At 37.1% G+C, this 17472-nt stretch overlaps 1 protein-coding gene across 6 annotated transcripts in view; it reads right to left on the bottom strand.

Moving 5' to 3' along the window:
• Nucleotides 1-17472, bottom strand: part of WWP1 (WW domain containing E3 ubiquitin protein ligase 1) — a 150930-nt gene that overhangs the window by 86560 nt on the left and 46898 nt on the right. For 5 of the 6 annotated variants that reach the window (XM_036753156.1, XM_036753157.1, XM_036753161.1 and 2 more), the window contains one exon: nucleotides 7320-7410. In XM_036753156.1, coding sequence (XP_036609051.1) covers nucleotides 7320-7389 — 70 coding nt within the window. In that variant the 5' untranslated portion in view covers nucleotides 7390-7410. Of the gene's footprint in view, nucleotides 1-7319; nucleotides 7411-12831; nucleotides 12883-17472 lie in introns of those variants that run through there. The other variant, XM_036753158.1, reaches the window with a different exon arrangement.

The raw sequence follows: 17472 nt of genomic DNA on the forward strand, positions 1-17472 counted from the left end.
TTTCAATTTCTATTTTGCCCTGTGGCTCTAGAATATCAGGGCAGTTCTCCTTGATAATTTCTTGAAAGATGATATCTAGGCTCTTTTTTTGATCATGGCTTTCAGGTAGTCCAATAATTTTTAAATTACCTCTCCTGGATCTATTCTCCAGGTCAGTGGTTTTTCCAATGAGATATTTCACATTGTCTTCCACTTTTTCATTCCTTTGGTTCTGTTTGATAATATCTTGATTTCTCATAAAATCACTACCTTCTACTTGCTCAATCTAATTTTTAAGGTAGTATTTTCTTCAGTGGTCTTTTGGACCTCCTTTTCCATTTGGCTAATTCTGCTTTTCAAGGCATTCTTCTCCTCATTGGCTTTTTGGAGCTCTTTTGCCATTTGAGTTAGTCTATTTTTTAAGGCGTTGTTTTCTTCAGTATATTTTTCAGTATTTTTTTGGGTCTCCTTTAGCAAGTCACTGACTTGTTTTTCATGGTTTTCTTGCATTACTCTCATTTTTCTTCCCAATTTTTCCTCTACTTCTCTAACTTGCTTTTCCAAATCCTTTTTGAGCTCTTCCATGGCCTGAGACCAGCTCGTGTTTTTCTTGTAGGTTTCTGTTGTAGGCTCTATGACTTTGTTGACTTTTTCTGGCTGTATGTTTTGGTCTTCTTTGTCACCAAAGAAGGATTCCAGAGTCTGAGACTGAATCTGGGTGCGTTTTCGCTGCCTGGCCATGTTCCCAGCCAACTTACTTGACCCTTGAGTTTTTCAGCGGGGTATGACTGCTTGTAGACTAAAGAATTCTATGTTCCAAGCTTGGGGGGATGCGCTGCCACACTAGCACTCCTCCTTCCCCAAGAACCCCCAACTCCGACTGGACTTAGATCTTCAGCAGGCTCTTCACTCCTGCCCTGATCCGCCACTTAATTCCTCCCACCAGGTGGGCCTGGGGCCAGAAGCAACTGCAGCTATAGTTCTGTAGCTGCCCCACCTCCGCTGCCCCTGGGGTGGTAGCCGAACTGCGAGCTCCTTCCACTCCCGCAGCTTTTCCCACTAATCTTCTCTGTTGTCTTTGGTGTTTGTGGGTTGAGAAGTCTGGTAACTGCTGCAGCTCACTGATTCAGGGCGCTAGGGCACGCTCCACCCAGCTCCTGGTCTGGTTGGTCTGCGCTGCCCATGCTGGGCTCTGCTCTGCTCAGCTCTGCTCCCCTCCGCTCCCAGCTCCATACGGGATAGACCTTACCCAGAGACTATCCAGGCTGTCCTGGGCTACAGCCCTGCTTCCCTCCGCCACTTTGTGGATTCTGCAGTTCTAGAATTGGTTCAGAGCCATTTTTTATAGGTTTTTGGAGGGACTTGGTGGGGAGCTCACGCTAGTCCCGGCTTTCCAGCCGCCATCTTGGCTCCACCCCCCAAAAGATACATTCTTAACCACACTTTGCCAATAATTACTTAGTAAGCTGAAATTAACTATACATAGGAAACCATACAACTAGCTCACCAAGAAAAGCACTCCTCCAAAGTGTCACATGTCCACAAATTATCAATACCAATTTGGCATTACCAAATTACAAAATACCAATGTCCAAGCAGAACCCTCAAGATCATTTCAGCTTAGCATCCCCACTTCCTACCCCTACCTTGCTTCAGCCACTAGCCATCTCCAACCTATTTAAGCTTACTGCCCACCTCCAGAGAATCCCCTCTGGCTCACTTTTCTGGCTTCTTTATTCAAAATTAGCTATCATGTCCTCACTATGTCTTTTCTTCTCCAAGTTAACATCCATATGTTCTTCAACTAACTGAACTTAAGAAATCTTACCATAACACTTGCTTTCTCCAGATATTATCAAGTTTATCAATGTCCTTCTATAAATGAGCACAGTATTTGAGGTATGATTTGACCAGAGAAGAACACTTTGATATTACCATCTCCCTAAACCATGACTCTCATAACGCAGCCTTAAACTATACTAGTTTTCTTAGCCGCCATAGCACCCTCTTGACTCCTACTGAGCTTCAAGTTCACTAAAATCATAAGCTTCTTTTCAGGTGAACTGAATTGCAAACAATATTCTCTTCAAGGAACAGCTTGGTGGCACAGTGGACAGAGTGTCCTCCCTGGAGTCAGGAAGACTCATGTTCCTGAGTACAAATCTGACCTCAGAAGCTTAATGGCTGGGTGACCCTGAGCAAGTCACTTAACCCATGTTTGTCTCAGTTTCTCATCTGTAAAATGAGCTGGAGAAGGAAATGGCAAACCACTCCAGTATCTTTGCCAAGAAAACCTCAAATGGGGTCATAAAGAATAAGATACAACTGAAACAAATGAAGAACACAATTCTCTTCAAACCTGGGCTTCTACTCTTTTGCTTTTGAGGTTTTTCTATGCTGTTGTCTGCTACAAAGATACTAACACACTAATGAAAAATTAAAGTAACTCATGAAGTAACTAATGCTAGGGCAGATCATCATTTCTCAGATACCTCTTGGCCATACTGTGCATCCTGGTTCCCAAACAGTGTAAGACCCAAACAGGAATCATATACAAGAACACAGGAAAAAAAACTACTTGACATACAAACTCATAAGTGACTACCTGCCCAGAACTACAACAGTTATACACAATAATATCCACGAAGACAGAAAGAAAAAACATCACAGAAACTACAACCAACATACTACGGAATTCTTAAAGTCTTACCTGACAACCACTTTCCTGCTTACAGAAGGGATGTAATAATCAAAACAAGGTATGCCAGCAGTCCAACACTTAAGGAAATGTAAGGTTAGCTTAAATACCTTATCCTGACCTATTCTACCTATGGGCAGAGTTTCTGATGTTCATTTCACTTAAAGAAATCGGTGAGGTTTGAAAGTTACTGATGTCTTCACTTAATCATCATGTAACACCAATCTCCAAATGTATTATATGATCCAAATATGTTATATCATAAAAAACAAAAAGAGGATATAGAAGATACCTTTCGAACTATGGCTGAGGGGCGGGGGTAGGGATGGAAATAACACTATACTTAATTAAAGATTAAAAAAAGAAAAGAAGATGAATGTTTTCAATTACATAAAACTGAAAAGTTTCTGCACAAGCTAAATTAGAGGTACGAGAATTAGAAGGAAAATAGTTAATTGGGGAAAAATCTTTGTAATAAAATACTCTGAAAAAGGTGTAATACTCATAATATATAGGGAATTAATGTAAGCATATAAGAACAAAAGTCATTCATTCCCTGAAAGATAAGTGATCAAAGGATATGAACAGACAATCTCAAAATAAAGAAATGCAAGCTATCAACAACTGTATGAAAGAATGCTCGAAATTACTACTAAGCAATCAAAAAGCATTTAGTAATCACTTATTACATGTCAGGCATGCAATAACAAAACTCTTTACCTCAAGAAGCTTACATTCTAATGGGGAAAATAACAAGTAAATAATGAGACACACATAAGATATATACAGAGTAGATGGGAAATAATCTCAAAGGGGAAGGTACTAGCAGCTGATTGACTGAGAAAGGCTTCCTGCAGAAGGTAGGATTTAAGCTCATTCTTGAAGGAAGCTAGGAAAAATAAGAGAAGAAGGAAGAGCATTCCAGGGATGGGGGTCAGATGATGGGATGAAGACTTCTAGTGCTATCTGTAAGGAATAGCAAGAATACCAGTAAAAGTGGATTACAGAGTATGTGAAGAGGAGTATCGTATAAAAAGACTTAATCAGGAAGTGGCAAAGTTGTGAAGACCTTCTAGAAGCCCAACAAAGCACTTTATAATGGCTCCTGGGGGGCACCACTCCTACCAGGGAGTTTTCTGAGTGTGTGTGGGAAAGGTATAGGGAGAGGTGGGAGTTGACATGGTCAGACTTACACATTAAAAAAAAAAAATCACTTTGTTAGTTGGCTGAATGTTGAGTGAGATTAATATACACATTAAAAAATTATACTTAATAGAAGTTCATGGTTTCATACATAATCCTCTTAACACTTTCTATCCATGCAGAACAGCAACGCGTCTGTAACTTATAGTTTATAAATTTCCCTGGGGCACTACTTAGAGGTTAAGTGACATGACATGTCCATGGTTACAAAACTAATATATGTCAAAGGCAGGACTTGAGTCCAAGTCTTCTTGACACCGAGACCAGCCATCTATTCATTATGCCATGCTGTCAGTTTGAACTTAGGTTACATTAATATATGCATATTGCCCAGGACAAGGGATTTGATAGCCTTACTCTGCCCTTGTCAAACTCTATTCAGAGGACTGTGTTTCTCCAAGTGTGATCTTTGGCCCTTGGGGGATTCCTGTGACTTTTTCAGGGAGTCTGTGGGGTCTAAACTATTTTTCAAAAAATGCTAAGACATTATTTGTCTATTAAAAATACTTCTCCCTTTTTCAACTACAAATCTGTCTGTGAGGGCAGATTTTCTTCACATGCTTCAACCAAAACAACATTATTACATAGATTGAATACAGAAACAGATCTGAGAATCCAGCTGTCTTCAATTAAGCTAGACATTAAAGAGATTTGCAAAAATATGTAAAATAATGCCACTCTTGTCACTAAATGGTTTTTTTTATTCTGGAAAAGTTTTTTTTTTTAAATTTTAAAATATGCTATTTATGTTACTCTCTAACACGGGTAATTATTATTTTTAAATGAATACATATATTAAATAGTTAATCAGCTTTAATTTCTAATACAGCTAATATCAATAAAAATAACCCACATAAACAAAATCTTTTTGGAGCCCTCAACAATTTTTGAGAGTGTAATGGGGTCTTGAGACCAGAAAGTTGGAGAACAATAGCTACACTATGTACCAAGCACTGTGCTAAGTGCTGGGATAAAAAGAATGGAAAAAATAGCTCCTGGCCCCAAGGAGCTGACAATCTAATGGGTGGAGACAACATGAAAAAAAACTATATACAAACAAGATAAACACAGGAGAAACTGGGGGTAATATCAGAGGGAAGGCACTGGTATTTGAGGGAGGGTTGGGAAAGGCTTCTGGCAGAAAAGTGGGATTTTAGCTGAGACTAATGGAAGAGAAGAGGTGGAAACAAGAAGTCAAGGGGAGGAAATTAATTCAAGACATAAGGGACAACCAGGAAAAATGAGATGGAAGATTGAACGCTATGTGTTAGGAATAAAAAGAAGCTAGATCACACATAGTTTGTGAGACTGGGCAATGGGAAGAATGGTGTTGTCCTCTATAGTAATAGGGAAGTTAGTAACAGGAGAGGATTTGGTTGGGCAGTCTAGGTGGGGAGAGGAAATGCATTCTATTTTGAACACGTTGACTTAAAGATACAAATGGGACATCCAGTTTAGATGTCCAACCAGAAGTTGGAGATGCAAACCTAGAGATCAAGAAAGATGTTAAGGTTGGATAAATATATCTGAGAATCATCTGCACAGCAATGATAATTTAACCTGCAGATAAGATCAAGCAAAACAGTATAATAGGAGAAAAAATGAGAGCCCACAACACAACCTTAGGGGCACATCAGTGGTTGGTATGCATGATCTGGACAAAGATCCACTAAATGAGATTGAGAAGCAGCAGTCAGATAGGTAGAATAATCAGGAGAGAATAGTGTCATGACAACCTGCCTAGTGACAAGAATATCAAGATGAGGGTGACAGACAGTGACAAAGACTACAGAAGTCAAGAAGGACAAGGACTGAGAAAAGGTCATTAGATTTGGCAATTGAGAAATCATTAGTAACTTTGAAGACAGTAGTTTCAGAAGAATGATGAGGCTGGAAGCCAGACTAAAATAAAGTTAATAAGAGAATGAGAAGAAAGGAAGTGGAGGCACTGGCAAGGAGTTTAATCATGAAAAGGAGGGGAGATATAGGACAATAGCTAGTGGGGATGGATGGATCTAATAAAGGTTTTTTGAGAACTGGGGAGACATGGGTGAGTTTGTAATAGTAGGGGTAAGTAACCAGTAGACAGGAAAAGATTGAGAGTTAGTGAGAAAGTGGGGGTGGTAGAAGGGACAATATGCTAGTGAAGAAAGTATTATATGCATCCCAGTTTAAAAATTATTCTTAGTGAAAAATCTGGAAGTCAAATAGAAGGGAAAATGAGCTGAATTTGTCCAAAAGGACAAAAGTGATAATTTGGGTAGGGAAGAAAAGAGCCAAAGTTTCTGATTAAAAAAAAAATCATTGAATCACAGTCATCTAATGCTTTCATTTAATAGACAAGGAAAATGAAGTTGAGAGATAAACGAAATAAAACAGAAGTTCTTGATCCTTGTCAGTCTGGAAAGTATGGACTCTTCAGATTATTTTCAAACACAGAAAAAAAAAATTAGTTTTACAAAGAAAACCAATTACAGTGCAACAGTTATTAAAAAACAAAAATGTTCCAGGAGCTGAGGTTAAGAGTACCAATAAAGTGACATGCCTATGGTCACAAAATTATTAAGTGGTGGATCAAAGAAATCTGACTCTAGGTTCTGCAGAAGCGTCTCTAGGACTACTATCTTGTAGAAGAAATTCAGAATGGCTCAGCTCAGCCCAATCGCCCCTACAGAATGGCCAAGTCTTGAAGCCATTCAAGCTCGCTGGGTGCTGCATTTTTAGCCCCTCAATGTATAACTCCTGAAGCCATCAAGGGAGGGATCTGAACATGTGCCAAAGAATAGTGAAAGCTCTTTAAAATGGATCATTAAGCATGAATAAAAATCCTGCGGGTACTAGGGTAGCATCTCCACTTTCATCAGGAAAAAGTAGAACTTAATGCCCCAGAGGGCTCTAAAGTAGGCCAGAGCTGGAACATGCCTTTGCCCTTACAATGGTCAAACAAAAGCACTGCGCTGATCCTACAAAGGTGTTTAAGTTCCCTCACATATTCAATGGCTCTCATTTTGAAGTATGCCTTGCACAGTACTAAATATAGATGTGTTCTTAATAAATAGCTTATGATGGTATGTAGATATATTTATCCAAGCACTGATTACAGAGATAATAGTAAGAAATATTCAACAAGTACAAACTGGTACACTGAAATAGGTATTGTAAATAGAGCACTGGACTTAGAAGTTAGGAAAACCTGTATTCAAATAGTGCTTGACAAACTTACTCTCTATGTGACCCTGGGCAAGTCACTAAAACTCTAGGTCTCAATTTCTAAATGTGTTAGACTGAGATACTATACTAACCTCAAAGTGTTGCCATGATGTGTAAAAACCTTTAAGTGTATATAAATTTCAGAGGTTATGTTATTATTCAAATAGAATCAAATCTGAACCAACAGTCATGGAGTCTAAACAAATAGCTACAAATATAGTTAACTTACCAGTCACCTGTAGCTGTGATCTTCCATTGTGGTTACTATTAGTATCAGACCGTGGTGAAGCTGTGGCCATTTCCTAGTATTCAGTTTTAGCCTAATTTTTTTTTAAAAAAGAGAGAATGTATTCATTTGTCATAAAATAGATATTTGAGTGATATTTAACTTACAACATGTTATTTGAACCCTTTGAAGTTAGACTAAACTAAGAATTGATACCTAAGAAGATAACCTTCCTTTTCATATATGTATGTATATGTGGCAATTTATATACATTCCAAATAAGATAAAATTTCAAATAGATCATAAATTTAGAGGTGGAAGGGGCATCTGAGTTTGTCTAACCCAATTTCCTTATTTTACAGATTAGGAATTATGTTTCAAAGACGATAAAGTGGTCTATAAAAGTCACACAGACAATAAGTAGCAGAGCCAATATTTTAAATGAGTTCCTCTAGCTTCTGATTGAAAATTTAGCACTTTCCACTGTACCATACCATCTCCATGTTTGTATCCAATACATCACTTTAAAAAAATCCTAAGGTCATTAAGGAAACAATTCTCTGAAGATGTCTGACCATGAACTTAAGTGGCGCTGGTGATGCATGTAAAATCAGCCACATCTTTTAATAAGGTATTTTCTATAGGAAAAGTACTTTCTCTATTCAAAAACCAAGGAATTGTAAGATTACCACTCATTTTTCTTCTTTGCCAAATAACAAGCAATTTGATACAAAAAAACTGGACTAGTATAAAAAAAGACCCATTTTTAAAAAATTGAATTCAGAAGAATTTTGGGGGAGCAAATTGCTGAGAAAATTAAACATGAACAATACCTTTCAAAAGCACCATTTACAAACCTAAAAATTATTAGCCTATGCATATCAATCAATGAATCAGACCATTCAAGTTTCTGTAAGCTTCTGTAAGTATAGGGAATACTAATATAAAAATGAGTTAAGTCCCTGCCCTCAAGAAGGTTTATATTCTATTGAGAACACACACATTCACAGATAAGTAAAAACACTGTAAAAACATGCCTTAAACCACTCTGAAGCTTTGACTGGCTGTATATGCACATAAAAGGGCCAGAAAATGGGCTGAGTAGCAATGACCATGCCCCTGAACTATCTCTACTACTTTTCCCCTCAAGCCAAAGGATACAGAACACCGAGGTTTCTAAAACAGGAGTACCCCAAATCCCAAAAAGCCAATAAGGTGATACCTACCTAGAGCCCACTGAGTATCCCCCCCCTTCCACCTACCATGATATCAATAACAAGGCTACACACAACAGAACCAAGGAACCAATGCAGGGGTTGCAGTAAGACCAAACCATATGGTCTGACCCCTCTTTTCCCCCTTTCTAGTGCCATAAAGATCTGGGTTCTAGATCCACAGAAGTCTGCTGGGGCTTGGGCGGCCATTACCATACCAAGATTCTGTGCTATAAACATTCCAGCAATAGAGCAGAGGAACATAGGAGATAGGACAGGAGATGTGTCTGGGCCTGATATAGAGCTCAATCCCATTTCCATTCCCAGACCCTCAGAGATCCAAACTCCAAGTGACAGAAATCATCCTAAGCTGTAATAGCACCAATGTGACAACAATATGAAGTGCTTGGTCAGAGAAATGCGAAGGAATGGAAAAAGCACTCTGTGGGAAGATCGCTATGTGGCACTCAGCATCACTTGAGGCCAGTTCTATACCCACAAAAATTGCTTGGGGCAGAGATGTAGATTAGTGTACCGTGAATTGCCCAACATGCAAAGAGACTGTACCTTTTCAAGATCCAGCCCTCAGGAAAATGACCATAAGAGGGAAGGGAGATAGAAAGTGAGCAACAGAGGAACATAAGTGAAAAAGGACTAAAATAACCAAAGACTTCAGGAAGAAGAAAACTCAAATTAAACATAAGCAGATAAATCAACAGGGAAAGTATTATCTGTGGAAGAAAATATGCCCTCCAGATGTAGTAAACAAGTTGAGACATCTATAAATAAAAACTGCAAAATAAAGAAAAATGATTCAATACATGAGAAAGGGGACTCTGTGGTCCCCTGTGGAATTCAAAGAGAACATGGAACCCAACACATTTCAGAGTGGTTTAAAAGAAATGAGAATTTTAAGAGGAGGATTTATGGTCTGCACTGTAAAAATAGGAGACAAATAAAAAGATAGTTATCTGCAATGATGGGGGCAATTAGATGGTACAGTATATAGAATGCTAGATTTAGAGTCAGGTAGACTCAAATTTCTCAGCTCAGATCCAGCCTTTAGATGCTTACTAGCTGTGTGACCCTGAGCAAGTCACTTAACATGTCTACCTCAGTGTCCTCATCTGTAAAGTGAGCTGGAGAAAGAAATGGCAAACCACTAGAGGATCTTTGCTAAGAAAACCCCAAATGGGGTCAGGAGTGTTGGACATGATTGAAAAATAACTGAACAATGTCTGCAATCGCAAGCCTCACCCAAAAAAATAAAAGAGAGAATAGACTGGGAATGCATGAATACAGAAGTGAAGGATAATCTAGAACAGGGCTGTCCAATCTTAGGTTATCTTAGGGCCACATTAAAATAAAATAATTATTTGAGGGCTGCATCCAGAATAAAAAATACAGTATGCTAACAGAAAGTGGGGGAACGTGTGACAGGCAAAGGTGCAAGGCATGAAAGCAAACACAAAACAACAAAGTGACAACACAACAACATAAAGGTAGGTGCATATGGACTAGTCTGCATCATACAGACAGAATGCATACCACAGATCAATTGAAAATTCCATGTGATATGTTCCGTCCATAATATTGCTTAAAAACACCAAAGAAAATTAACATCAATGAGATTATTTATTAGTGATGGAATTAAGAAATCTAATACGCATTCCATGTAAATCATTATTTTATTTTTTCACTCGTGAAAATTAAAACCCACAGGCGGGCTGCATAAAAATCACACTGTGGGCCGCATGTGGCCTGCGGGATGCATTTTGGACAGCCCTGATCTAGAAGATGAGAAGCAAAAAACAGTAAAATTAAAAGGAAATTTGATTTCTATCTGAACAAAATATATTGATCCGGAAGACACGATGGGTAAAGATGACTGAAGGATTAGAGGTTTCCTAAAAGAAAATGACTTTTCAAAAACCCACAACACTATAATGCAAGAAATAATACAAGAAGACTACCCAGAAATTTCTAAAAACAGACAATGAAATACCAATTGAAAGAACCATAGATTGCCTTCACTTCCAGAAACATGCCCAAGACTGCAAACTCTAAGACACAAAGTGGTAAATTTTAACAATTCAATTCAGAAACAACAAATTCTGGAAGTAACCAGGAGAAAGCTCTTCAAATACAAAGAAAAAGCCATTTGAACAACACAAGACTATTCTGGATCCACCAGAAAATACAGGAGAAAACAGACTAACGTTCTAAAGAGCAATGGAATTCAGGATGCAGCCTAAAGTGACCTACCCTGTAAAACTAAGCTTGAAGATGAAGCCAGTGTGTGATGTGCCTAGGTCAAATCAAGTTCCAACAATGACAGGAAGGTGACTCCTGTGGTCTCCCAAGAACAGAAGAGCTTGCAGAGGACTGAGTGAAGAACAGGAAAGAAGAAGTGAAAATGAAAGGGAAAGAGGAAGGCGTTGTTTTGGTGCTGGTAGGAAGTTGCACTAATGAATGCTCCTATGGGTTGTGAAGGGAAATGGGGACATTGTCCTGGTTGTGATTCGGGGGATCTAGTGTTTGAAAAGACCACTCATTCTACCAAGGGGGAAGAGATGGAATTCCTGGGGGACAACTGGCATCTGCGGGAATGGAAAAACATAGACCTAGGGGGGAAATTTTGAGGCAAATAATAAAAGATGGTAACCAAGAGACCGGTAGAGATCTAGGTTAGCTGCATAATCAGGGACCTAATTATGGTAGGAGAAATCCTACCATGGGACCATGTCCTGTCACATGCAAGGACTGGCAGTGTTCTGGGACTAGGACCCAATGGAAAATGGGAATTCAAAGGGAAAGTCTACAAGGCAGTGACAGAAACTGCCTAGAGGAGAGAGCTCAGAATGAATACCTCAGAAGTTTTGATTCCATGAGTAATACAAAGAATAGAAAGGGACTAACTAATAATAAGTAATAAACCAGATGAGTGTCTACAATGAAGAGTGAGAGAAATCCTCTCAAAAGGCATTTGTTGTTGTAGTTCAGTCATGTCAGCTATTTCCAACTCTTCATGATCCCATTTGGGGTTTTCTTGGCACAGATACCGGAGTTGTTTGCCATTTCCTTCTCCAGCTCACTTTGTAGATGAGGAAACCAAGGCAAACAGAGTAAAGTGACTTGCCCAGGGTCACACAGCTAGTAAGTGTCTGAGGCCAGATTTGAACTCAAGAAGAGGAGTCTTCCTGACTTCGGCCTGGCACTCTATTCACTATGCCATCCAGCTGACCCCAGGAAGGGACAAAAAATATGAATTTTTAAAAATTAATGGACAGGACAAATTGAAGGGGAAAGAAGCCACCTTTAAAAAGATTAGCTATAGTAACTGAAGAGACATAGTACTGTGGTTACAAAAGAGGGGAAAAAATAATTTTAAAAAAATCCAACATTAGAGACAAATGAAGGAAAATGTAAACATAACTCTCATAAAAAGTTAAATGTGAATGAATTAAACAATACAATAAAACAGAAAGACTGACAGAGTGGTTAAGAAAACAAAACCCTACAGGCTGTTACTTACAAGAACCACATTTAAAAAACAAAGATACATGTTTGAGTATCCAAATTCAAAACAGAAACATTAGTCGAAATACAAAAAGATAGACACTAACTCAACAGTGACATGACACTTCAATATCCTTCTCTCAGATTTGAGTGGCACAGTAGATAGAGTGGATCTTAAGTCAGGAAGCTTCATCTTTCTGAGTTCAAGTTTGACCTAGGACACTTACTAGCTGTGTGACCCTGCCCACATCACTTAACTCTGTTTGCCTCAGTTTCCTCACCTATAAAGTAAGCTGGAGAAGAAAATGGCAACCTACTCCAGCATCTTTGCCAAGAAAAGCCCAAATGGAATCATGAAGAGTTGAAATAACTGAGCAACAACAGAAAGATAAACAAAAGGGAAAATATAGAACGCAACAAATTGCTGGAGAAACTAGGGTTTAAAGACTTACAGTGTTTTCTAAATGGGATAGCAAAAGAATATACATTTTTATCAGCACCACATGAACTTTTTTATAAAACACTGACCATGTGCCAGAGCACAAAGATATTGAAAGGAAATGTAAAAAAGCAGAAATAGCTAATACATCCTTTATAGACCATAACACAACAAAAAAACATTGGTTCAGGGACCACTAAAAAAAAAAAAAAAAAAAAAAAAAAAAAAAAAAAGGACAGCTTCAAGAAGAGACATAATAATGATATCCTAAATAATGAAGTGAAAGAAAAATCATAGGAATAATTATTATGTGAAAAAAAATTAAAACGATGAAACAACATACCAAAATTTCTGGGGTGCAGCTAAAGTAGTCCTCAGGGGAGAAATCATATCCCTACAAACATACATTAACAAAATAAAAAAATGAGGATTAATGAACTGAATGTGCATTTTCAAAATTAGAAAGCCAACAAATAAACAAGAAATAAAACAAGCACAAAAGTAGAGATGTTAAAAATTAGGAGAAACAGATTAGAAAAAACCATCAAAATGACAAAAGTAAAAGCTGGTTCTTCGAAAAGACTAATAAAATTAATAACTTTTAGCTAACCTGATTATAGAAGAACAGAAAAACCAAATCACTAAAATGGCAAATTAGCAGGTTAAAATCACAACAAAACCAAAAGAAACAAAAATAATCAGAACATATTATGTTCTACGAAATTGTGAACATACAAACACAAGAATAGAAGATAAATATGGAAATCTTAAATAATCTAATCTCAGAAAATGATTAGCTGCAAAGAACCACAAAAGGTAAAAAAACCTCCTGGTCCTAAAGAATTAAAAGAATAATTATATCAAAATGTTAAAGAACAATTAGCACCCATGATTCATAAATTATTCTCAAAAACTACGAAAGCACCACACCAGAATCTTTCTATGTAACATATAGTCCAAATACCTAAGCCAGGGAAGGATAAAACAAAGGGAAACTATAGGCCAATAATCATTTAATGAATACTGACTCAAAAAAATTTTAAACAAAATCCTGTCAAGCAGACTACAGCAATTTTTCTAATAAATCATTCATTTTGTGTAAATTTAATGTATTTTAGGGAAGAGCTGATGGTTCAGCATCAGGAAAACAATTAACATAATCCTACTAAAAACCAAAACGTCCCAAATCATGTGATCATCAACAGATTAAAAGCCTTTGATAAAGTACAACACTAATTAAAAAAACTCTACAAAGCACAGAAATAGTGGAACCTTTTGAAAATGTCATGAAAAGCGTCTATCTAAAACCAAAAGTAACCATCATATACAATAGGGATACACTAGAATCTTTTCCAATAAATTCAGAATAAAGCAAGGATGGCTACTCACCCTATTATTATTTTATACAGTTCTGGATATGCAGTAAGATAAGAGATATTAAAAGCATAAAGTTAGGTAAAGAGGAGATAAAACTTTATCTGTTGATAGTTTACTTGGAAAATCCTAGTAAATCAACAAAGATACTAAGAGACAATAAATGTCATCAGCATAATTGCAGGCTACAAAATAAATCCTCACAAATCAACAGAACTGCTATGCAATGATAATGAAACACCCCAAGTAAGAATAGAATAGGAAAAATACTCATAACTACATGAACGAATGCTACAAAAACTAATGAGACTAATGAGAAATGGAAATCAAAACAACCCTGAGGTTTCACCTAACATCCTGAATACCAGCAAATATGACAAAAATGGCAATTATCAATGTTGAAGGGATTAGGTAATGTCGGGCACACTAATACACTGGTGTAGCTGTGAAACGGCACAACCATTTTGGAAAACAATTTGGATTTATGTAAATAAAATGACTAAACTTTCCATATCCCTTTAAACAGCAGAGTCAATCACTGGGCTTATACCTCAAGGAAGCCATTAATAAGAATAAAGTCCCCACATACACCAAAACATTCATAGCAGCACTTTTTGTGACAACAAAAAATTGTTAACAAAGTAGATGCTTATCAACTGAGGAATGGCTAAACAAATTATGGTACACAACTGTAATGGAATACTACTGTAATGTAAGAAGTGATGTATGTGAATACAAAGAAGCATGGAAAGATCCATATAAATTGATGCAAAGTGAAGCACGAACAAGTGAATGTAACAAAATCACAAAAATCAACATGACTTGAATAAAGAGATGAGAGGACACCCCCAATACACCCTTTCATGGAGGTCAGAAGTCCACAGTTTCAATGCGTTCATCAGTTGTGCTGACTTTTCCCCTCTTTTTTTCTTTTTGGAGCTACAAGAATTCCAATTTCCTATATGAGATGGCTACATCTGAACTCAGGTCTTCCTTATTCCTGGCCCAGCATTCTATCCATTGCATGCTGAATAAAATAATCACTACTTAAAACTTTATATTGTAATGGCAAGAGCGCTTATAAATACGTACAGCATAAATGAATAAATACAAATCAGTTAAATACAAGGTAGTTCAGGGAGAAAGGCTACCAGCAGTTGGGAGGATCAAGAAGGGCTCCATACAGAAGATGTTATTTGAGCTGCATCGTAAAGGAAGAGAGGGACTGGGAGGCAAATATAAGGAGGGAATACATTCCAAGTATGGGAGATGGTCAGCAAAGAAGTGGGAGATGGAACTAGAAATGTTAGCTATAGCAATTAAGAGGAGAAAAAGAAATAGAAGGAATTAGAATAGGCAATGAGGAAACAAAAACTATCACTCTTTGCAGATAACATAATGGTATACTTAAAGAACCCTAGAAAATCACCTAAAAACTATGTGAAATAATTAACAACCTTAGCAAAGTTTCAGGATGTAAGACAAACCCACACAAATCTTCAGCATTTCTATATATAACCAACAAAGCCCAGAAGCAAGAGATATAAAGAGAAATTCCATTAAAATAACTGTAAACAATATAAAATACTTGGGAGTCTACCTGCCAAGACAAGCCCAGGAACTATATAAGCACAATTGCAAAACATTTTCCCACACAAATAAAGTCAGATCTAAACAACTGGAAAAATATCAATTGCTCATGGGTAGGCTGAGCCAATATAATAAATGATAAAAATGAGAATTCTGCCTAAACTAATTTACTTATTCGGTGCCATACCAATCAAACTACCAAAAAATTATTTGATAGAGCTACGAAAAATAACAACAAAATTCATCTGGAAGAACAGGGGTCAAGAATATCAAGGGAATTAATTAATAATAAAAAAAATACAAAGAAAGGTAGTCTAGCAATACCAGATCTCGAACTATATTAGAAAACAGTAATCACCAAAACTATTTGGTACTGGCTAAGAAATACAGCAGTGAATCAGTGGAATAGATCAGGTACACAAGATACGGTAGTCAATGACCATAGTAACCTAGTTTTTGATAAACTCCAAATCCCCAGCTTTTGGGATAACAACTCACTATCTGATAAAAGCTGCTGGGAAAACTGGAAAACAACAGGACAGAAACTAGGTATAGACCAACATCTCACACTGTATACCAAGATAAGGTCAAACAGGTGCATGACTTAGACATAAAGGGTGACACCATAAGCAAATTAGAAGAGTGAGGAATAGTCTACCCTTCAGATCTATGGGGAAGGGAGGAATTCATGACCAAGCAAGAGATACAGAGTATTATAAAATGTAAAATAGATAATTTTGATTATATTAAATTGAAAAGCTTTCGTACAAATAAAACCAACGTAAGCAAGATTAGAAGGAAAGCAGAAAGCTGGGAAACAATCTGTATAGCAAGTGTCTCTGACAAAGGACTCATTTCTCAAATATATAGAGAAGTGAGCCAAGTTTATAAGAATGTGAGCCATTCCCCCATTGATAAATGGTCAAAGGTTATGAACAGGCAGTTGTCACACAAAGAAATCAATGCTATCTATAGGCATGTGAAAAAGAGTTCTAAATCACTTCTGATCAGAGAAATGCAAATTAAAACAACTCTGAGGTACCACCATACATCTATAAATTGGCTAATATGACAAAAAAGGAAAATGATAAATGTTGGAAAGGATGTAGGAAATTTGGGACCCTAATGCTCTGTTGGTGAAGCTGTGAACTGATCCAACCATTCTGGAGAGCAATTTGAAGCTATGCCCAAAGGGCTATAAAACTGCGCATATCCTATGATCCAGCAATAAAACTACGAGGTCTGTAGTCCAAAGAGATGATAAAAAAAAAAGGGCAAAGGACCTGCATATGCAAAAATATTTCTAGCAGCATTTTTTGTGGTGGCAAAATATTGGAAATGAGAGGATGCCTATCAATTGTGGAATGGCTGAACAAGCTGTAGTATATGAACGTAATGGATTACTATTGTACAACAAGAAATGATGAAGAGGCAGATTTCAGAAAAACCTGGAAAGACTTGTACAAACTGATACAAAGTGAAATGAGCAGAACCAAGAAAACATTGTACACGGTATCAGCAACACTGTGTGATGATCAACAATGAATGACTCGATTCTTTTTAGCAACACAATGATTTAAATAAATGATCTATGAAGAAAAATGTTATCCACATTCAGACAAAGAACCGATGGACTATGAATACAGATTGAAGCATATTTTTTTTCACTTACTTTATTCTTTTTGTGTTTTTTTTTCCTTTTCATCTGTTTCTTCTTTCACAACCGTGACTAAAATGGAAATACATTTTACATGATAGCACATGTATAAACTCTATTAAATTGCTTACTATTTTTGGAAGGGCTAGGGAAAGAGAAAAATTTGGAACTCCAAATCTTGTAAAACTGAATGATAAAAACTGTCTTTACCTGCAATTGGGAAAAAAATACTATTAAAAAAATGAAGTGGGAGATGAATGTTGTGTGTGAAGAAAAAAGGAGAAAAAAAGGGACAGGGAAGTTTAGTTGAATCACCAGGGGTGGGGGTAAGGGGACAGGAGGCGAAAAGGAAATGGTGTTCTA

This window comes from Trichosurus vulpecula, chromosome 1 (assembly GCF_011100635.1).
Source record: "Trichosurus vulpecula isolate mTriVul1 chromosome 1, mTriVul1.pri, whole genome shotgun sequence".
NCBI classification, from domain to species: Eukaryota; Metazoa; Chordata; class Mammalia; order Diprotodontia; family Phalangeridae; genus Trichosurus; species Trichosurus vulpecula.